We start from the raw sequence: 22,982 nt of genomic DNA on the forward strand, positions 1-22,982 counted from the left end.
ATATATATATATATATATATATATATATATATATTTTAATATATTGATAACAATTTTCAATATTAATTTATATATATATATATAAAAATTATTTAAGTATGTTTTAGGTCATTGAAACCCAAGGACCGGCCATGAGTGTAGATGGAGCAAAAGTTAACAAAAAAAGATGTAGAATCATGCAATGGACACAAATCTGTCATAAATCCTTCTATTTTTGAATAATAGGGTTATCTCGTGCGTCATTATGTATTCCTTCCGATTTTAATATTATGAGATAATTACTTTATTACAAGTACTAATTTGTTACATTGGCAATGATGTTTCTGGTGAATAAATACAAACATTTTCAATGTATTAACCATTTTTTCTAATTTTTAGTTGGGGTTTTTTTTGATGTTTTTAAAATGTATATAGTCAATTATTACCTATAAGAAGTACAACCACCATTTACAAATAATTTTACTAAGAATTTTGTTCCGAATTTGTTTTATTGAAATTATGAACTTAAATACAATCTTACTTTAAGCGTTTTTTAATAGAAAAAAAAAGCAAAAGTTACTCTACTATTTTTGATGGTTGTCTGTCTACAGATATGCATCATTTATCCTTCTAGTGTTCATTACCACAAACTTGCTTGCTTACTCTGATTTTCATCTTGAGTTCGTCCATCTAGGTTCCTTACTCATCAATGACTAATTAACTAATATGAAGATGATTGATTTCTTGATCATTTGATTATTCTTCTTATATGTTACTTTGGATATTTTTGGTTTATACAGTTTACTTTTGCAGTACAGCCATGATCCATCACACATTTTATTAGGTACATCGTGTTATGACACTCCTTCCATTTTTGTTGTATAATGAATTAGCTCATGGTATCTTTATCTGACATTTTAGAGACATCTGAATATATCGATCGAGGAACATGATAAATATATATTTCTATGTATAAATTCTATCCTCCAATTGAGACGCATGTTAAATATTTGAGACGCATGTTAAATTTTCATTAAAAACCAATGTACCAAGAAATATTGTAGGTATGCATGCTTAACTTTAAAATTGTATAATTTAGGGATAGAATATATGATTCCAATGATTAATCGAGATTTTGTTGTTTACAATTTACATCATCGTCAGCACAACAATTAGCTACAAACCACCGTTAAAATACCCATTCGGTTGATCTGTCAAAATTTTCTCTTTATAGCGTTTTTCTCTCTCTAGAATTTCTTTCATTCGTGTCAATGGACATAATTGTTGTCAAAGTTAGTTTCCATGTCTCTCTGCAACCTTTCTTTTGTAGACAAAAGCAAGAGACTTCCATGAAGAGAAACAAATGGCTTTCGGATATATTAAGGATTAATTTTCAATTTGTAGAAAGGGTAACTAAACTGGTTTGATATGCTGCCAGATCATGGGCACAAACCGACCATAAACTAACGCCCTCCTAAGTTGCTCCGGATGAAGGGAGAATATGGGTATTAAGAAAAGGGATTTCCCAAGGATCTAAAACCCCCCCCACACCAATCTTAATTAACTACTACATCTTTATTTGGGTGTATAGCTCAGTTGGTAGAGAATTGGGCTTTTAACCTAATGGTCGCAGGTTCAAGTCCTGCTATACCCAAACCTACCTTACCACACTATATAGTAAAGATTCGTAGTAGCGTTCTAAGATCACTGAGGGGAAGGTTCGTCATAAATTTGGAGAGTACACGTAAACTCAGACTTTTGAGAACAAATATTGGACCGGAAAGAAATAAGGGACAGAAATCCATAAAGTCAAAAAATATGGCACAAAAAGGAAATCCGATTTCAGTAAGACTTGGAAAAAATCGTAGTTCAGGTTCAAATCGGTTCAGTGAGGACGACCGCGAAAGTCACTGAATGGGTAAGGAGTCCTAACAATATAGCCGATCTATCATCTGTGATGTATTAAAAATAAAGCTTTTAGCAAATGATAAAAGGAAAAAAAGCAATAAAACATAGGATAATATTGACGAAATAGGGGTAATTTAGACAGAAAATTGACAAAATCGAAAAGAAAAAATAATATTTCTTGCTTAAAAGAGAGTCAACTCACGCTATATATTTCAAACATAAACAACTTAGTACACTCATAATTCACATTAATAGTGACTGAGATTGGCTTGAAGTTCAATATTTTTGTACATCAAACAAGAATATGATGAGATCGGTTCAATAGTCCGAAAAGTTAAACATCAAAAGAAACATAAGCGGTATAATACTTGATGGGTCGTGGCCTCGGTGGAATGGTAACACAACATTTCAGCTGAATATAAATTTATTGTTTAGCTTTGATGAAAATTGAAATATTCATCAGAAACTATACTATATATATATATATATATATATATGAAAATAGTATAGAACTATGTCATGGTTGAAATAAAATATACTATTTATATTAAATAAGCTAAGTAAGGTAAGCAATTATGATTAGTCTTTTCTTTTTAGTCTTACATTACATATTTAAACATTTATGACTCTTTCATACTTTAAAGTTTATTGGTAGGTAAATGAAGTAAAAAAATTGTATGTGGTAATTGTAACTCCAACAGAAAAATAAGAGAATAGTAATTAAGGATTGAAGAAAATACTACTGGAGTTACAAATTTATGGAAAAAAAATTGAGGAAACTTAAATTTGACAGAAATTAGAGATTTTTTTTTAATTGTCAAAAATCCTAAAGATAGAATAGAAAATATTGAAGTTGTAATTTATTAGGATCTTGAAATATTATATAATATGCTTTTTGGAATTAATTATTAGATTGAAATAAATTTAATTAGCAAATTGTAATGTGTAAGAATAAATGAGAGTAATCAAATTATGAAAAAGTGGAGAAAACAACAAACAAATATCAAGAGACAAATTATAAAAGAATTATGGAAACAAATATTTAGTATGTAAATTTGTTTTTAATTTGTTCTTCTAGAATTAATGACAAAAGCTTTTAATATATGTTTAAAAAAACAAAGTTGAAGCAATCAAATAATAATGAATTTCTCCTAATCAAGAACCCACATTTGCACAAAGTCTCAATGCCAGTAAGCACATTTCAAAATATGATTTGCTTTGTTCAGCATGTAAAAAGCTGCTCGTGTGACTCTTTTTCAAAATCATTTCTTTCATTCTACATCAATGAGAATGAAAGAAAACCATCAACCAACAATCTTTCTTAAAAGAGAGATATGATTGAATAAAAAATCTTTCTTAGAAATTGTACGTTTCCATGAGGAAGAACATGTATAGAACCTGGAGAACAAAGTAGCATCACTGGAGGAATGATGGTGACCAGGGAGAATATATCCCCCGAGCTCCAGCCTCAGCTTCGTGTGGTATTATCTATTCAGAAACTTTTTTCTTTTGTTCTGCTTTGCATGATTAAAAGAGAACAAACCCATTAGCTCACATTTATAATATCTTATCCAAACTGACCAATATACTTTAAAATCTTCACAAATCAGCGATACTTTTAAAAAATCAAGACACACGAGGGGACAACACATTGGAAATCTCAAATCATGTGTTAAAATTTTACATGCAAGGAAGAAAGATTGATCCAAGGAAAAAAAAAAACCTTAAATCAACAAAAAAAAACTGGTCAATACAAGATTATGTAAACAATCCAAACTCTAAAAAGAAGTCAAAAGTTTGATCACACTAAAACGTGAAGAAATTAAACAACTTTAAATCCGAAATTAATATTTTTTTGAAGAGAGGGGAGTAATTTGACTAACACAATACCAATACTAATACTAAAAGTCGCAAATTTCATGAAATCAGTAACAACACTAATCGCAAATCATAATTTGGTCAATGGTGTATAATTTGGTCATGTTGTTTATCTAGCTTCTTAATTATAACAAACGTTCCCAAATCAAACTATAATTCAATCAGTGTATACACAAACATATGTAGTAATTAAAGGTTTCAGTTGTGAATCTAAGCTAAGATGCTCCTACGTCTCTTCTTTTTCTTTATTGGTTGGCGCTTTGGCTAAAACAGAAAGCATTTTTCCTATGACCTAGACACATAATGAAGCTCTTGTGGTGCAACACTTCTTAACAGCAACATAGTTTACAAAGCGGCATAAAATGCAGATAAAGAAAAAAAAACTACTTTTCTTGAGTTATTTGGAAGATAAAAGGGAAACCATCTTACTCTTATTTGATTTCTTAGTCTCCGACCTTTGGAATGGGTTAGTTTTGTCTAACAGAAGAGAAAATTTGATTTAGAATTCAGAAATATTAAACAACCCAAAGCTAGCTCGTTTTGTCTTTTATCCATCGGTGAGAAGTTGAAAGCTAGAGAAAATATTGACAAACCTGATGGGTTAGCTTTTGTCTGCGCCACTTAATCTAGTCTTCGTTATCACGATTTGGTCTTCTCCTCTCCAATTGCTCCGCCCAAACGCCTATTCTTCTTCACGGATCGAGACGACACGACAAAACCTTCACCCACCAACAACGACAACAATGGCAAGCTCATAGAAGAGAAATTTGATTTAGAGAAGCTCTGATGGCGTGAAATATTAGAAGGAGATGGAGTGGAAGAGAGAAAACCTAATAAGTTTTGGCTTCTTTTTTTTTTGTGTCTGTCGGGAATCGAGAGATGTTAGCTGTATTTATTCAAATATTTTGTTTGGATATTATTAATTTTAATGATGCCAGAAGAAACTGAAAACCCGGAGAGAACTGAAACGTACAAGTTTTATTGTATTCATCATTAAGCTGAAAATCTGATGTGTCATGTTCTGGGTAGATATTGCTATTACCCTTTCCGAAATTGTTTTGCATGCAAAATATTAGATGTGCGGTCGAAATACTGTAGTTTCTTATGAATCTGTGGTTTTTTTTTTTTTTTTTTGTAAAAGATGAATCTGTGGTTGGTGTAATTTTAGAGCAAATCAATCCTTTCAGGAAAATAATGTAATCAAGTACACGTCTCAACAGATTTTACAGTTTTCTTGAAACGTATAGAGGTCTTCTGGCGATCCAAAAAAAACAAGGAACAAGAAAACCTTGGTCCATGAGCCTTACTTTTCATACAATATCTACATAACCAGCAAATCTTCAAAGCTTATAGTGTTTGTGGTGCATAACCAACAAATCGTGTATACAAAACAAAACATATAAGATTTGCAAAATATATTTTAATTAAAACATCTTTAAAAGTTTGGAGTTTGGTGCAATCACTGAACTCGAACTGGGACGAGCTTCAGAGGCACTTTCTTGACGACTGTAAGACTACCAGCTTCTTCCATATCGATGTCCTTATGTGTCATCCCATCAGGTACTCTCCAATCGAAGAAGTAAAGTAAGTTCAAGAGTCCCAATTCCACAGTCGCTATCGCCATTGCTATACCGGGACATATCCTTCTACCAGACCCAAACGGTAAGAGCTCGAAATGTTTCCCTTTATAATCCACAGGGCTATCGATAAACCTCTCCGGGTTAAACTCTTCCGGGTCTGTCCAGTATTTTGGATCTCTTCCTATCGCCCAAGCGTTCACCAAGATCCGTCTCTTTGGAGGAATATCATAGCCCTGAATCTTGATGTGAGCCATTGTTTCCCTTGGGAGCAGAAGTGGTGCTGCTGGATGTAATCTGAATGTTTCCTTGATCACCATGTTCAAGAAAGGAACTTTGGCGACATCTTCGTCGGTGATTCTCTCCTTATTGTTGCCAAGACGGTCTCGGATCTCGCCTTGAAGTTTCTTCATCACTTCCGGGTTTCTAGCGAGCTCCGTCATTGCCCATATCATGGTAATAGCTCCTGTGTCTATCCCTGCCATAAATATATTCTACCAAACACCCGGAGACTAAGTTATTTAGCTTCTATCCAGATTTCAGTTTCATTACGAATGTGTTCAAAAAAGTTGTTTGTTTATTTCGTCTTACCGTGAGAATCCCCTTAATATGATCTATTGTGAGCTTCAAAGAATCATCTTCACCTTGTTTATGCATCACATCCAACATTAGATCGACGATATCTCTGTTATCTTTCGATCGGCCTGGTTTCAAATGATCATCAATCACATGTTGAAACAAGGCATCGAGCTTGAAGAAGACATCTTTTAACCTCTTGTGTTGCCCCGAAATCCAATCACCAAGCCATCCAAGTCCGGCAATAGGAAACGAATCAGAGAAAGTGAAACTAGCCTGAGCTTCTTCCCCTTCGAAGATGAGCTCTTCGATCTTTTCTTGATCGATGAACTCGCTCTCGTGGAAGCTCTGTCCAAAAGCAACTCTAAACAGGATACTTGATGTTAGCCAGAAAAGGGCTTTACTCAAATCGACCGGAGATNTGATCACCATGTTCAAGAAAGGAACTTTGGCGACATCTTCGTCGGTGATTCTCTCCTTATTGTTGCCAAGACGGTCTCGGATCTCGCCTTGAAGTTTCTTCATCACTTCCGGGTTTCTAGCGAGCTCCGTCATTGCCCATATCATGGTAATAGCTCCTGTGTCTATCCCTGCCATAAATATATTCTACCAAACACCCGGAGACTAAGTTATTTAGCTTCTATCCAGATTTCAGTTTCATTACGAATGTGTTCAAAAAAGTTGTTTGTTTATTTCGTCTTACCGTGAGAATCCCCTTAATATGATCTATTGTGAGCTTCAAAGAATCATCTTCACCTTGTTTATGCATCACATCCAACATTAGATCGACGATATCTCTGTTATCTTTCGATCGGCCTGGTTTCAAATGATCATCAATCACATGTTGAAACAAGGCATCGAGCTTGAAGAAGACATCTTTTAACCTCTTGTGTTGCCCCGAAATCCAATCACCAAGCCATCCAAGTCCGGCAATAGGAAACGAATCAGAGAAAGTGAAACTAGCCTGAGCTTCTTCCCCTTCGAAGATGAGCTCTTCGATCTTTTCTTGATCGATAAACTCGCTCTCGTGGAAGCTCTGTCCAAAAGCAACTCTAAACAGGATACTTGATGTTAGCCAGAAAAGGGCTTTGCTCAAATCGACCGGAGAACGATCCACGGCTGATTCCGACACTTTCTTGACCAGAAAGTTACATTCTGCCTCTCTGATATATCCAAAAGACTGAACCTTTTTAAAACTGAAAAACTCGCTCACCGTAAACTTTCGCCGCTCTCTCCACTCTCGGCCGTATGGCGTAGAGCCGATATCTTTAAAACCACGAGAGATTAGCCTCCCCCCGAAAAGCTTAGGCCTGCTGCAACAGTCTAGGTCATGAGTTCTAAGCACTTCTTCAGCTCCTTCTTTCGATGAGATAACAGTTACAGGGACAAACCCTAAGTGAAGAAGCATAACATGTCCGGTTCTTTCGGCGAGACGTTGAAGTGACCTGTGAGGCAGTTCCCCAAGTTGATGTAAGTTTCCGATGATCGGTAACTTAGGAGGGCTTGGAGGAAGATTCCATTTAGAGCGTTTGATCTTCTTTCCGATAAGGATTAACGTAACGAAGGTGATGAGAAAAAGACAGAGCAAAGATATTGTCATTTTTTTCTTTTCTTTTTTTTTTGGTTTAAATTGATAATGCTCTGTTTTGGTAATATTAATAATAGTTCAAATCTTATCCTGGGGTCGTCACTGAAGAAGGAAGAGATAAGACAGCACTCACACTGCGCTCATTTTAATCATAGTGAAAAGTCTACTAGTCCTACATCTAGAAGACAAATTTGACTTGTGCAAATATGAATGGTTAGAAACATCTACGATACTTTTACAAATTATAATGTAAAGTAAATTAAAATAAAAGCCTACAAAACTGACAAAAACATAGACCATCAAACACCACACAAAATATCAAAACCTTAGACATAATTTTGGAAAGTGTTTAAACACTTCTCTTTTTTAATAAAATTCGATTCGTTTAGGTTTACAAGCTGAATCATATTTAAATCATATTTAAATTATGTTTAAATTATCAAAATAAAATATTTCTCTTATTTATTATCAAAATTTAAAAGATGATCCGCACTTATCACATATAAAACAAAATATGAGTTCGCGCAAATTATCTTTGCTAGTTCACGTGAATTTTAAGGGGAAAATAGAAGACAAATTCTTCTAAAACTCTTTTCCATACTGACAAAATCTCAATGGATTCCTACAACCATAATAGGGATAATTTGATTAAACTAATAACCAACAGAATCCGGTTTATGAGAATGAGAGCCCGACCCGTTGGGTGGTCTCGCCATATAAAATCAATTACATTTTTCATTTTATTTAAGAAAAAGTGTGAACTTTATTTGGATTGCATGTTAAATTTTAAATTTTTTTGAAGGACTTGAAAATATTGAATGTTGGTAAGCGTTATTTCAGCGGGTCAGGCAAATAGCTAAGGATTATATATGTTAAACACACATCCCAATTAATATTTTACCGTTTTTTCAAATCAGAACTGAAAATGGCATTTGAAAATTTAACATAGTATTTTACTGAAAAAATATACTCTCATACATCAGAGAAGCTTACATTTAGTGCAATCACTGAACTCGAACTGGAACAAGCTTGAGCGGTACTTTCTTGACAATTGTAAGAGTACCAGCTTCTTCTATACTGATGTCTTTGTGTGTCATCCCATCAGGCAACTTCCAGTCGAAGAAGTAAAGTAAGTTTAAGAGTCCCAATTCAACAGTAGCAATCCCCATTGCCATCCCGGGACATATCCTTCGACCAGACCCAAATGGCAAGAGCTCGTAGTGTTGTCCCCTATAATCCACAGAGCTATCCATAAACCTCTCAGGGTCAAACTCTTCCGGTTTTTCCCAGAGTTTTGGGTCTCTTCCTATCGCCCCAACGTTAACCAAGATCCGCCTCTCGGGAGGAATATCATAGCCTTGAACTTTGATGTGAGCCATTGTTTCCCTTGGGAGTATAAGAGGAGCTGCTGGGTGTAATCTGAATGTTTCCTTGATTACCATCTTCAAGTAAGGAACCTTATCGATATCTTCTTCAGTGATTCTCTCCTTGTTGTTGCCAAGTTGGTCTCGGATATCGCCTTGAACTTTCTTTAACAGTCTCGGGTTTCTAACTAGCTCTGTCATTGCCCATATCATGGTGATGGCCCCAGTGTCTATCCCTGCAAGAAATATATTCTACCAACAAACAAGAAAGTTAAGTTAAAAACTTAGATCCATTTTTTTATGATAATGTGTTAAAAGAACTCTAGATTTACCGCGAGAAACCCCTTGATATGATCTATTGTGAGTTTTAAGGAATCATCTTTGCCTTGTTTATGAATCACATCCAACATTGAATCGATGATATCTTCGTGATCCTTTGATCTTCCAGGTTTCAAATGATCATCTATCACATGTTGGAATAGAGCGTCGAGTTTGTAAAATACATCGTTGAGCCTTTTGTGTTGTCCGGAAAACAAGTCCACGAGCCATCCAAGTCCGGCAACAGGAAAGAAATCAGAACAAGTGAAACTTGCTAGGGCAGTCTCAGCTTCGAACACAAGTTCTTCAATCTTGTCTTTATCGATAAACTCACTCTCGTGGAACCTTTGTCCAAAAGCAACTCTAAACAAGATACTTGCGGTTAGCCAGAAAAGGGATTTGCTCAAATCAACCGGAGATCGATCTACCGCGGATTCCGACAGTTGCTTGACCAGAAAGTTACATTCTTCCTCTCTGATATGCCTATAGGACTGAACCTTTTTCAAACAGAAAAGCTCACGTACCGCAAACTTACGCCGCTCCTTCCACTCGTCACCGTATGGTGTAAAACCAATATCTTTAAAATCCCGCGAGATTAACCTTGTCCCGACAAGCTTAGGCCTGCTGCAACAGTCTAGGTCATGAGTTCTAAGCACTTCTTCAGCTCCTTCTCTCGATGAGATCACAGTTACATGGACAAAGCCAAAGTGAAGAAGCATCACAGGTCCGTATCTTTCGGCTAGATGTTGAAGTGACCTGTGAGGCAATTCTCCAATCTGGTGTAAGTTTCCGATGACCGGAAACTTGGGAGGGCTTGGAGGAAGATTCCATTTAAAGTGTTTAAGCTTTTTGACGAAAAAGATTAAAGAAACGATGGTAATGAGGCAGAAACAGAGGAAAGAGATCGCCATTTCTGTTTGGTAATAAGATAAAGTGAAAATGATATTGCTCTGTTTGTGTTCTATTAATCCACACGGCAACTTGAGATCTAGAAAACTATCCATTCAATTTTCTTCATTAAAATACTGCAATTATTGGATCCAATTGGCTAATGGCTATTGGGTAAGTGCTTGTAGCAAATTGCAATTACTTTTACATATTATATTATTTATTTACTAAAAGGATAAATATTTTAGTGTGGATAAGAATAACTAGAAAATGGAAACATTTTAGTATTTCTAGTGTATATATTTATCTTGAATTAATTAGAAAATTTTGTTTTTAATGGTATTTATAGATTTTGCTATTTTACTTCAAATCTTTTAGATTTTCCATTTTCAAAGATCCAAAAAGCTAATTTTACACATTATGTTGGGTCTGTGTTTGTTATTAAGTATGTATTTATGAAAACAAAATCACAAATATATATATAGTTTCTAGAGTGGCCAAAAATGGCAAACCTACAAAGCCATTAAGCAAATGGCAAATGCAATTTTTCTGGGGCCAAATGCCAAACATAAATGCAATTAGATGGTCTAATGGGTCAACAGTTTGGAATATACATTGTTTATCAATAGAGAATAATCAGAAATACAATTTTAGTCGAAGAAATTGTTCCGAATATCCAATGTATATATGTAGTCATGATAGAATAAATAAATAAAAGCAAGTTCACCTTTGGTAATCAAATAGAAGTAGTTTGTGTATGTTAACTAGGCTAAAGTGCTAAACTAATTAAACTGGCAAGAATGAGATTCAAACATTCCAAAAAAAGACTTTTTTTATTTTGGTCAAAAACCCAAAAAAAGACTTCATTTTTTTATTTTATCAATTCTTTAAGCAATTATGGACGTTCTGCCAACAATATTTTTAAATCCAGAAGCAACATCGACAATATATGTGAAGACGTAAATTATATTCTTTTCCATGCACATCACACTTTCAAACCATGATCCAAAATTTTGAATATATAGAAGTTTGAGTTTTTAGCTATGCATGCAGGGAGAATATTTTTTAATATTTTTCTTCGAGCCAAAGCCAAACATAAAAAGAAATAACCAATGATTGCTAATTGAGATACAAACTAAACCTCTATTTGCATGATCTTTATTTTCGATTGCTAATTGTGAATTGTATCTTTGAAATCAATGATTTAACGATCACACATATATTCCAAATCCTGAAAAATAGTTTCCGACTCTTTTTGATAGTTTAATATCATTATTGGCTTAGAATGCTTTATTTGGACTACGACAAAATCTTGAATTGACCATTCTATACTCATCAGACGACAAAGAAGGAAGAAGGAAGCATGCATTGTGTTTAATGTTAACTTTTGTTTTAGCGAATGATTAAGTTTCTCTATTTCTAGCAATAAACCTTCTTTTGTTGTGGAATATATTTTTACATTCATACAAAAAATGTTAACTTTTGTTTTTGTTTTGTAATGTTAACATTTTATTCAATCAGAACACTAACTAATGCGCTTAATTATTCTTCCAACTAAAGATCGACCCCTCGTTTAAATCTTAGTTCCACCTATTACTGCTGTTGTTGTTGTTGCATGCTCTTCCATTTCATGTCATCGTCTGGCACATGACGATGATGTTGAAAGAACGGACTGGCCAACACGTTCTTGAGGTATTGTTTAAATTTGTTTGCTTGTTGGCGTCTCAGAAAACCTTACATTTGTCGGAATATATTTAATATTTATTATATGCACAATCTGATATTAAAAAAAAAGGCGTTTATATATAATTTTTTTGTTTCGCAAAAAATCTCATTTTAAAATTTTATATTTATTTCAAAAAATATCATTTTACATTTTCAATACATCTTTTATATTAGATTTTCTAATTTTACTTTTAATCTATAACTAAATTAATCTATTAATCAATTATTAAATAAAAACATATATGTATGTTTTAATGTTTTTTTAATATTTGTGAAATGTGACAAAATTACAATTTTTTTTTGTGAAATAGAGGAAGTATACATCTTCACAGTACAACTACAATAAAGTTAGATCATAATAGTAAACACTTATCTAATTTCATCATTTAGTTCTTGAAAGTGCTAGATAAAATCATTTTTAACTAAATATTTTGTTTAAATTGCTTTTTTTCAATATTCGAACATTAAATTAAGGGTTCATCGACTACACAAACTTTTGCCTCTAGATCTTAATTAATCCACTTGAATTTTCTCTTTCATCAATTTTACTTTGCAAACTTTGATAGTCCTGTTTTATAAAATTCATGAAGTTTTTATCACAAATTCGTACTTGATCGATTGGGTTGGTACGATGAAAAAGAGATATCTTCGTAAAAATAAAAGTAAATTTGGTTGTCAATTACAAAAATAAATAAATAAAATATTATTGATAGTATCAAATAACGGAATGTGTTGCTAACCTCTAATTTGAGTTTGGGAAGTGATGAGCTAAATTGTCACGTTATTAACTTGGTGCCGAGCAACAAGATACCACTTTTGAAAAGAACAAACAAATCAAGCTTTAACGATTACAAGACATTTGGGAAATTTATGGGGGCAACTGCCATCATACCCATTACACATTTAGATAAGTCAGAAATCTATACTTATCTAAATCAAAAGAGATCTAAAACTTGGATGTTTATGATAATTCTTCTAGAAGAAAAGTGATATACGCAATAATTTATGACCTGTCATCAATTAGTCGGTACTCTGTATTTTAGTTTTGTCCACATGTTTCATCGATCGATTAAGAGTTTGTTATTGAGGGATCTAATATGTTATTTCTATATTGTGTAGATATCCTTATGCAATATATGTAAAGTGCTTAGGGTTTATTCTCGTATATGTATATAAGGGCTGTGCCCGTGAATAATAAACGTAAGAAACCTTTTATACACATTTAGTTTCTTCTCATGGTATCAGAGCGAGCCTAATTTTTTTAGGTTAGTTTATTCTCTTGTTTCTCTATTTTTTCTTCTGTTTTTCCCTTCTCTTTTGTTTGATTTTAGTATTCTCGATCTCTTCTTGTCGAAATACTTTCTAGCTCAACAACATGTCTAGTAGAGAAGAGATTTCTTCTGTTACTAAAGAACGACCAACACGGGCTGAGCCAACACGACGCGGATAGATCCGTATGATCTATCTTCGGGAGATAATCCAGGCTCAGTTATCTCTCAACCACAGTTGCGAGGTTCGAATTATGACGAGTGGGCATTGAACATACGACTTGCTTTACTAGCAAGAAAGAAGTTTGGTTTTACGGATGGTTCTATCCCCAAACCGGCTGATGATTATGATGATATTGAAGATTGGTGGTCGAATAATGCTATGGTGGTCTCGTGGATTAAACTAACGGTGGCTCCGGATCTGAGCAGTTCTCTTTCTCACCATGAAGTTGCATCTGACCTATGGACGTATATACAAAGGCGAGAAAGTGAAGAATGGACAACAGGTTCAACGACTTAAGACGGAGCTTGCCAATTGTCTCCAAAAAGGAACAACAGTGGAAGCTTACTATGGGAAATTGACAAAGCTTTGGACAAGTCTTGCCGATTTCCAAAGAGAAAAAATGGTGGAAGAAATTGCCAAAGAAAGGGAAGAAGATAAAATTCATCAGTTTTTAATGGGGCTTGATGAAAGTATCTTTGGTGCGGTGAAGTCATCGTTGCTCTCCCGGGATCCTTTGACATCCTTGGATGAGGCGTATCAGGTGGTTACTCAATATGAGGAGTTGAAGAGGGCGAGTCGGTGTATGGAAGAACGTACTGAAGGCGTTAGTTTTGTGGTCCAAACGTCCTCTCGTCCTCGACCTCAAACGGCTTTGCGTGATCCGACTGCGGTGTGTACGAGTTGTGGTAGGACTGGTCATCTTGCTGATAATTGTTTTGGTAAGACTGGATATCCATGGTGGTGGGGAGATAGGCCGCGTTCGAAGGTTCCTGTCTCTTAGCCATTGATTCCCTCTGGTGGGACGAATGGCGATTGTCGTGGTGCTTCGTTTGGTTCCAGTTCCTCTAAACGCCAAGACACGGCACACGCGAACCATGTTGTGACACAACCACCGGTTTTCCATGCTAAATCCGCCATTACTGAAGCTGATAGGGTTGGCGTTAGTGGCTTGACCGAGCCTCAATGGGAAGCATTGAAGAAGATGTTGAATGAGCGGAACTCTAGCAAGTGTGATCATCTCTCGGGTAAGATTTTTATCGAATCATGGGTTATTGATACAGGTGCTTCGAACCACATGACAGGGAACATTGCTTTTCTTGTTGATGTTTGTGATATGGCTACGGTTTTTATAAAACTTCCTGATGTACGTTTTACTACGGCAACCAAATCCAGAACAGTATCTCTTGGATCCCATCTTAAGCTGTCTAGAGTGTTTTTGGTTGATGAGTTGCAATGTCATCTTATCTCCGTTTCTCAGTTAACTAGAGATAGGGGTTGTCTCTTCCAGATATATGACAAACTTTGTGTTGTCCAAGACCGCATCACACAGATGGTGATTGGAGCCGGTGAGCAATCCAATGGTCTTTATTGTTTCTGTGGTGTGGAGGTTGCAGCTATGACACAGACTTTGGATTCACAGCCTTTGGATATGTGGCATTGTCATTTGGGTCACCCCTCTTCTACCACTATGGAGATGTTGAAGTTTGCTGATAATACTAGTAGGAGTGTTTTTTATTTCAAGTCTTGTGACGTTTGTATTCGTGCTAAACAAACACGAGACCCGTTTCCTTTAAGTATTAATAAAACTACTACGGCTTTTGAATTAGTTCATTGTGATTTATGGGGGCCGTATCGGACTACTGCTATTTGCGGCTCTAGATTTTTCTTTACTATAGTCGATGATTACTCCGGCGCTATGTGGATTTATTTGTTACCGTCAAAAGCTCCTACTGCGTCTACACTTCGTGAGTTTATTTCTCTTATTGAACGACAATTTGATAAGAAAATTAAGAAGATTAGAAGTGATAATGGGGCTGAATTTTTGAGTCTCGGTGGTTTCTTTCGGGAACAAGGAATTATTCATGAGACCTCTTATGTTGGGACACCTCAACAGAACGGACGCGTAGAGCGCAAGCATCGACATATACTCAACGTTGCGCGGGCTTTAAGTTTTCAGGCTAATCTCCCGGTGGAATTTTGGAGTTTTTGTTCTCTTACTGCGGGATACTTGATAAACCGCACACCTACGGTAGTTCTTAATGGAAAGACTCCATTCAAATGTTATATGACAGACCGCCACCGATGACTCATTTACGAGTTTTTGGCTGTCTATGCTACGTTCATGATCAACGTCGGGACGGTGATAAGTTTGCCTCAAGGAGCAATCGATCGATATTCCTTGATTACCCTTTCGGGAAAAAGGGTTGGAAAGTATATAATCTCGACACGGGTGTGATTTCTGTATTGGGTAGATATCCTTATGCAATATATGTAAAGTGCTTAGGGTTTATTCTCGTATATGTATACTAGGTTTGGACCTGCACGTAAGTGCGGGATTGATTTCAAAAACTAAATTTGCGATTAAACAATCAGATTATGTTGTAAGCGTATTTTATATAAATATATATTATTAACATTCATAGTCTAAACTCGTCGATTTGTTTTTAATTCGGTATAGAGAAAAAAAATGATCTGATTGATTTTATTATTATTAGTGGCACATTAAAAAAAATAGTAAAAGGCAGGTGATATATTTAAAGTTTAAACACGTCTTTTCCCTTCCTGTTGACTATCAAACCGTCTCATCCCAAACCGGAATTAACCGAAAACCCGTCCCAGACCGGAACTAACAGAAAGCCCATCCCAGATCGAAACTAACAAAAAACCCGTCTTGTCTCGTCCCATGAACTATCAAACCGATAAAATTCGCCAAAAATATTAATTAAAATTTGTCAAATCAAAGGACCTAAATTGTGTAGCTGGACAAATCTATCTCGTTAGGTCTGCCTTGTAATGGTTTTGCTATTTTTTACCTATAGAAAACCCATCCCGCGAAACCCATAAGAGAAGTGTGTCCCATTCATCTTGTTTGATTTTGCAAAACCTATGGATAACAGACGTTTCAGTTATAATATAGAAATCTTTTAAGATTGTATAATATAGAATAGACCTGGCATAAAAACCGTATCCAAATACCCAACCCGAAATCCGACCCGAAAACCGGATTTGGGTTGGATACGGGTTTACCTATAAAACTCTATTGGTTTCTATTTTCTAATATATGTGGGTTCGGGTTAGGATCAGGGTTGGATAATACCCAATATCCATCATAACCCGAATATATAAATATATTAAACTATTTATAATATTTAGCATATTTTAATTAATATAATTCAATTACCCAAAATTTTAATTATAATTTTGAAGATTTCAATTAGTTTTAAACCTAAATATCAAAAATAATCAAAATATCAAAAATTATTTCTTAGATAAGTCAAAATTTAGCTAAATTTATTTAAATTTAATTAATTTTAATTTGTTTTTGGGTACCCGAATCCGGTAGTACCCAAACCAAACCGAACCTATATATCAAAAAATAATTAACGGGTTCTATTTTCTTAAATCCGTTTACTCGAACCCGATGGGGTAATACCTGAACCCAAAGGGATTACCCGAATACCCATAGAAATTAAACTATTTCATATATATTATAAACTATTAAACTATTTCACATATATTCTTACTATATGTTAGATCATTTATAGCTGAAAATCATTTCTGTAATTATATTACTACTGGGTTTTATATGGTTTTTTGTTTGATATGTGTAATAAAGTATGCTTACGATTGAGAAAGAAAAAGAACAAAGTGTCGACAAATTGGTTTAAAAAAAATACAATGTGGACAACTTTACCAAAAATTAGAAACTGTAAGTTTTTAAAAGGAAGAGGTCAAGATGCGATTCTTCAGTGTTCCTTTGTCAATCAATCTCCAAGGGAACGCCACTTGAAAAATATGAGAATTATTTGTAACAATTGATTTCAGATTCTAAGCTATTTATTTTTTTAGTGTTTATTTGATTAGGTTACGGGATTTCTTTTAGGTCTAAATTCTTGTTTTATAGATAGTTTTTTAGGTCCATGCATGGAATCAACAAAACAATGTATTCAAAGTCGGATCAAAGCTCATGATCCACACCCAAAGCAAGTCTCCCGATTCGACTGTAGCAACTTTTCTATCACCATCGTTGATTAGGTTTTTCCAATATCCAGAATTTCTAATGACTTTGATACTATATCTTTTGAAGCAGAAAATAACATAATAGATATTTTAATGGAACTAAATATATAGAGTTGAGAATCGAACCAAACTCTTTCGGTCATAAAGGTCCCAAGAGCATTTCACGTTTTCTTGATTCAATCCCTGCTACATACATATAATCACACAAAGTAAATAGGCATTATCTATGATGATTTATGCCAAGCTAAATAATTATGATTTACAGAATTTCCCTAGACTTCGCCAAATCTTCTCATACGGAGTAGCCATTTTTTATTGTTTCTGCCAGAGACGGAGAGATTGTTTGCAAAGTTTAAGGTATTGCTCTTCTACCAGAGCTCCCTTTTATAGAAAAGTATTAAGGGTTTTGACTTTTGATAGTAACGAATCTTTTTCATATTGGCAATTCCGGATTTTGTGATTGGTGTGTATGGTGATTGTTATCAATGATTATTGTGAACCAGGGGTTCACTTATGTAATTATTATATTTTGCTGTCCAGTTCGGTTAATTATGTTAAATACCTAGGTCAAATATTGTACTCTTATATAAGGCTTCGTCCTTACGACATGTAAAATAAGAAAACCTTTTATACTTCTTAGGGTTTTCGACATGGTATCAGAGTCTACACCAGTTTCTTGGTGAATACAGAAGCAGGATGTGGTCTCTCGGTCTTCGGCGGAGGCTGAGTATAGAGCCATGGCCGAGACGGTTTGTGAGATTTTATGGTTGCGTGAACTACTTAGTTCTATGGGAGTTGATTGCTCGGCTCCTATCCCACTACACTGTGATAATGAGTCCACTATTCATCTAAGTAAGAATCCGGTATTCCATGAACGGACTAAGCATATTGAGTCGGATTGTCATTTCATTCGTGATGAGATTGTGCGTGGTGTCATTGCTCCACAACATGTTTCGACTAGAGTTCAGCTGGTTGACATTCTTACGAAGGCTCTCCGTCGAAAAGAATTTGATGTTTTTAAGTCCAAGATGGGTATTACGGACCTCCACACTCCACCCCTCACCTTGAGGGGGATATTGTGAACCAAGGGTTCACTTATGTAATTATTATATTTTGCTGTATAGTTCGGTTAATTATGTTAAATACCTAGGTCAAATATTGTACTCTTATATAAGGCTTCGTCCTTACGATATGTAAAATAAGAAAACCTTTTATACTTCTTAGGGTTTTTGACAATGATTGCGATGATTTGAAAGTTTGGAAGATTTTGTATCAATTAGAATAAGTAACTATAAATTAGGTAGAATATATTACTTGCAAATCGTTTTTTGGAAACATATCTTCGTGATAATATCAATGAAGATCCGACTGAATTATTTATTCTTGATCCGAATGATCTTATAATTGATGACTTAACACGCTTCGGATCCGCGTCCCCCACCTATCAAGATCCGAGTCACTAGTTCTAGATCCGAATTACTTTATAACTGGTAAGTTAAAGTTCTTTTAATTTTTCTCTTAACTACTCTTGTTCTTATTTATTTTTTAGATATTTGGTAAATTAATTACTTATTTATTTCAAGATTTCTTACAATAAATCATCTGTTTAAATTAAAGTTAAATTATTTTCATATATACTACTCGAAATTAATTAGATATAGTTGTTATGGAAATATTGTTAAATGAAAAGTTTTATTAATTGCGAAAATCTTTTATTATTTTATAAAATTTTAATAACTATATAAAATTCAAGGAATTGTTAATATAAATAATTACGTTTTTATTATAATATTTAAAATTGTCATTTTGTAATCTTATTGGTGTAGTTTTTTTTTATAGTGATGGTATGTCAAATATTTGAATTTATTATTTGTAATTAATATAGTTTCATAAAATATAGGAATGTATCATTTTATAGTTAATATAGTTTCTTAAAGTACTGGAATATTTTAAATCGAATATAGCACACGACTAACTGTTTTTAGAAAACTATAAATGTTTAATATTTAATTTGGAAAACTTCATATTTTCGAAATTAATTATATGCCCGTATCCAAAATTAGATCTGAAATCTAAGTATCCATAGTTATAATCAATTATAAAAAGAGTTGATCATTTATTTCTTGAATAATTGTTACCATTGTTTTAGGGAAGTGTTTTTTTTTTTTTTAATTATGTAGGTAAGTTGGTTTGTTTGGCAACATGGATATATGTTATGCTTTTTTTTTTTTAATCCTTAAGTGTGCTCCCCAATTAATAGTATAGATAAAGGGTTGTGCCGGTGAATAATAAACTTAAGAAACCTTTTATACACATTTAGTTTCTTCTCATTTGTGTCTAAAAAGGAACCAAAATCAGCTTTAGAAACTCTGTATAGGCATAAATCATATCGAATACGCCACTGGTTTTACTGGTGGTATCCAATATTTCCATTGTTGTGAACTATGTATATTATTAGGTTAAAGGATTGACTTAGATTATTTCCCATAACAACCTAGAATATTACATGCATTATTAATATATTATTATGCAAGATATATAACAACATCCGGGCCACAAAGCAAAATACAAGATCTACAACTCCACTACTTCATTGTACAATGAAACATGAGAAAATGAAAGTACATTTATTTTTTTTTGTCAAACAGAAAATGAAAGTACATTAACTCTTATTTTAAGTTGATTATTATTTTTTGTTCATTGACGACGAGTAGGCACAAGTTGGAGGGAAACTTTCTTACCGACAATAGTCGCACCTTCTTCTTCCAAATCGATATCTTTCACAGTCCTTCCTTCAGGCAATCCCCAATCAAAGAAGTAAAGCAAATTCAGCAAACCTAGTTCGACTGTCGCGATCCCCATTGTCATACCGGGGCAAATCCTTCGACCAGAACCAAACGGCAACAGCTCGAAGTTAAGTCCTCTGTAGTCAACAGAACTATCAACGAATCTTTCCGGTTTAAACTCATCTGGATTCTCCCAGAGGTTAGGATCGCGTCCTATCGCGTAAACATTGACCATGATTTGAGTCTTTTCTGGAATATCGTAGTCTTGGATCTTGATTTGTGAAAGTACCTCTCTTGGTAATAAAAGTGGAGCTGCTGGGTGTAATCTGAATGTCTCTCTGATCACTAGCTTGAAGTAGTTAAGTTGGTTAAGATCTTGTTCTGTGATTCTCTCTCTTTTTCCACCAAGTAGTGTCCTAACCTCATCTTGCACTTTCTTCATCACTCTTGGGCTTCTCATTAACTCTGTCATTGCCCAAAGAATGGTCGTTGAACTTGTGTTTACTCCGGCAAGAAATATGTCCTATATCCAATTGCAACAACAAAAGTTTATATGATATACATGAAACCTTAATGTCACATTCTAACTAGATCAAGACCATATCATAGGAAAAATGAATAATGTTTTATAAATAGTTAAGGAATAATTTAAAGAATTTTAATTCTCTTGATAATAAAAAACATATGGAAGAAATGGAGAAGTTATAAATTTGATGTAAGCTAAGTAAAATTCTGAAAATATATATAATATAATTTCAGTGTTTTGTAACTGACCACTGATTTGTTGTTACTATATCATGCAATTTGACCTTGTTTCAGGTTTATGTACACGTTACAGAAGATAAATTAAACAAAATTTTCATAAATTACTTCATTTAAAATTCTGATTTGTCCGTATCTAAGTTTGTTCGATATAATAATAATATGATTTGCATACAATGATTTAAGCAGATAAAACACTAATTCATTCATTATTCCACCTAAATCCACAGTTAAAGTTGTTCTAACGTCAAAATTGAAGATTATTAAGAAATGCTTACAGAGATGACTCCTTTGATATGATCAGTAGTGAGCTGAAAAGAACCATCTTGGCTTTGTTTATTCATCATATCAATCATCACATCCACAACATCTGGAGTCTCTAATACTCTTCTTCCAGGCTTTAGATGATCATCGAGTACTTGGTTGAAGAATCCGTCAAGATCTGCGAAAATACTGTTTAAGCTCTTGCTTTGACCAGTGATTCTATCAAGAATCCAACCTCCGGGGAAGAAATCAGAGAAAGCGAATTTCGCCTGAATCTTCTCTGACCTAGACGCTAAGTCCTCCATGCTATCTTCGCCGATAAACTCGGATTCGTGAAGATTTTGACCGAAGGCGAGTCTACACACGATACTAGCGCTTAAAGTGAAAAGGGCTTTCTTCAAATTCACAGGAGATTGCTTCTGAGAAGCTTCAGAGAGTTTCTTGACCAACAAGTCATTCTCTTCTTCTCTTATATACCTAAAAGCGTTGAGTTTTTTCAAGCTGAATAGCTCGATCACGGCTAGCTTCCTCAACGCTCTCCATTCTTGTCCGTAAGGAGCGAATCCGATGTCTTTGAAGTTGTAAGAGATTGTCTTTGTCGCTATGGTTTCTGGTCGGCTGCAACAGTCTAGGTCATGGGTTTTGAGAACTTCTTCTGCTGCATGGTTTGAAGAGATTACTACCAAAGGGACGAATCCAAACTGGAGCTGCATGACTGGACCGTGGATTTTCGAGAGGTCTAGGAGACATCTGTGAGGTAATCCTTTGAAGTAGTGTAAGTTTCCGATGATCGGAAGTTTTGGTGGTCCCGGAGGAAGTTTCAGTTTTGAGGATTGGGATTTTCTTGTGAAGATTATTGTTACTAAGAGAAGTAACAAGAGCCAGAGGAAACAGAGGAAAATTGACATTTTTGTGTTCTTGTTCTGTTTTTTTTTTCTTTTTTCTTTTTCTTGTCTATATGCTGAGTGAGAAAAGTTCGAATTTAAAGAAAATGAAAATAGAGTTTTTAATCTATATCAAAACAAAATGAAAAAGACTTGATCTCGGCATGGGCTCTTAGGGTTGTTTTCTATAATAGTCCAAAAGGTCAATAATGAATTTTAAAGATTTATCTAAATGTTTATGTTTTTGACGCCAAAATTCTAAATGTTTTCCTTAAATATATACTGTATTTTAATATGGTGGATGTGTGATAGAGAATGTATCTAAGTCAAATTATCCTCTACAAGCCACTTATTCCAAAACAAAACTAAAAATATTCTATCTAGAATATATTTTCTTTAATAAATGTAGGAAATATATTAAATCTAGTATTTTAAGTGATTTATGTAGAATTTATAAATTCTATATTATTCAATCATAGATTTTAAATTAAAAAAAATTCTAATAAAGCCATAGTTCATGTAAAACGGCTAGACCATCAAAAACATTACCTTTTAGATAGCAGATGATCCATCATCGATTGAGTACAACACCATATCATATAGCGAAGTTTAGATTAAACACGTTTGTTAAGTTTTTTTTTTTTTTATGGTAAAAGACGTTTTGTTTAAGTTATGAAGACAAAATTGATAAACGATAATGTTTAAAAAGTTAATTTCTATATTTTGGCCTTGAAACTGTGTAATATACAAAAGCCTTCTAATAATGATGATCATTATATATTTCAATCAGTACCATATTGTGTTTTTTTCCACGTGAAAACACGTAGCTCAGTATGAAGTATAAACCGGTATTTTTTAAAAAAAATATTCATTCATCATATATAGGCCATTTTCAACACGTATATTTGAAAATGACTATAACCAAAGTCTAATTTTGTTTTGCTACCCCAATTCCACTATCGATCAAAACAGAT

General features: G+C 34.1%; 3 protein-coding genes, 1 long non-coding RNA gene and 1 other non-coding gene across 7 annotated transcripts; 1 reads left to right on the top strand and 4 right to left on the bottom strand.

The window, feature by feature from the left end:
- TRNAK-UUU lies at positions 1,561-1,633 on the top strand. Its single transcript has one exon. It is a non-coding gene; the product is annotated as a tRNA-Lys (tRNA).
- Positions 4,195-4,631, bottom strand: LOC109132654. The gene is made up of 2 exons (XR_002037663.1): positions 4,359-4,631; positions 4,195-4,242 (listed from the first exon to the last, which is right to left on the bottom strand). It is a non-coding gene; the product is annotated as an uncharacterized LOC109132654 (long non-coding RNA).
- Positions 5,033-7,588, bottom strand: LOC104779828 (cytochrome P450 71B17-like). 3 transcript variants are annotated; one of them, XM_010504226.2, is made up of 3 exons: positions 6,622-7,574; positions 6,351-6,524; positions 5,033-5,662 (listed from the first exon to the last, which is right to left on the bottom strand). In XM_010504226.2, the coding sequence occupies exons 1-3, from the start codon at positions 7,516-7,518 to the stop codon at positions 5,225-5,227; spliced, it is 1,509 nt and encodes a 502-aa protein (XP_010502528.1). In that variant the 5' UTR covers positions 7,519-7,574; the 3' UTR covers positions 5,033-5,224. The 3 variants fall into 3 exon arrangements, with proteins under 3 accessions (XP_010502528.1, XP_019100071.1, XP_010502526.1); XM_010504224.2 differs by lacking the exon at positions 6,351-6,524 and adding an exon at positions 5,934-6,280 and having other exon boundaries at positions 5,220-5,836; positions 6,969-7,576; XM_019244526.1 differs by lacking the exon at positions 6,351-6,524 and having other exon boundaries at positions 5,033-5,836; positions 6,622-7,588.
- LOC104779829 (cytochrome P450 71B19) lies at positions 8,396-10,155 on the bottom strand. Its single transcript, XM_010504227.1, has 2 exons — positions 9,203-10,155; positions 8,396-9,122 (listed from the first exon to the last, which is right to left on the bottom strand). Exons 1-2 carry the CDS (start codon positions 10,097-10,099, stop codon positions 8,511-8,513), a joined length of 1,509 nt encoding a protein of 502 aa, XP_010502529.1. The 5' UTR covers positions 10,100-10,155; the 3' UTR covers positions 8,396-8,510.
- LOC104779830 (cytochrome P450 71B23-like) lies at positions 19,813-22,083 on the bottom strand. Its single transcript, XM_010504228.1, has 2 exons — positions 21,139-22,083; positions 19,813-20,621 (listed from the first exon to the last, which is right to left on the bottom strand). The coding sequence occupies exons 1-2, from the start codon at positions 22,030-22,032 to the stop codon at positions 20,010-20,012; spliced, it is 1,506 nt and encodes a 501-aa protein (XP_010502530.1). The 5' UTR covers positions 22,033-22,083; the 3' UTR covers positions 19,813-20,009.

The sequence above is a fragment of the Camelina sativa genome, chromosome 4, assembly GCF_000633955.1.
Source record: "Camelina sativa cultivar DH55 chromosome 4, Cs, whole genome shotgun sequence".
NCBI lineage: Eukaryota > Viridiplantae > Streptophyta > Magnoliopsida > Brassicales > Brassicaceae > Camelina > Camelina sativa.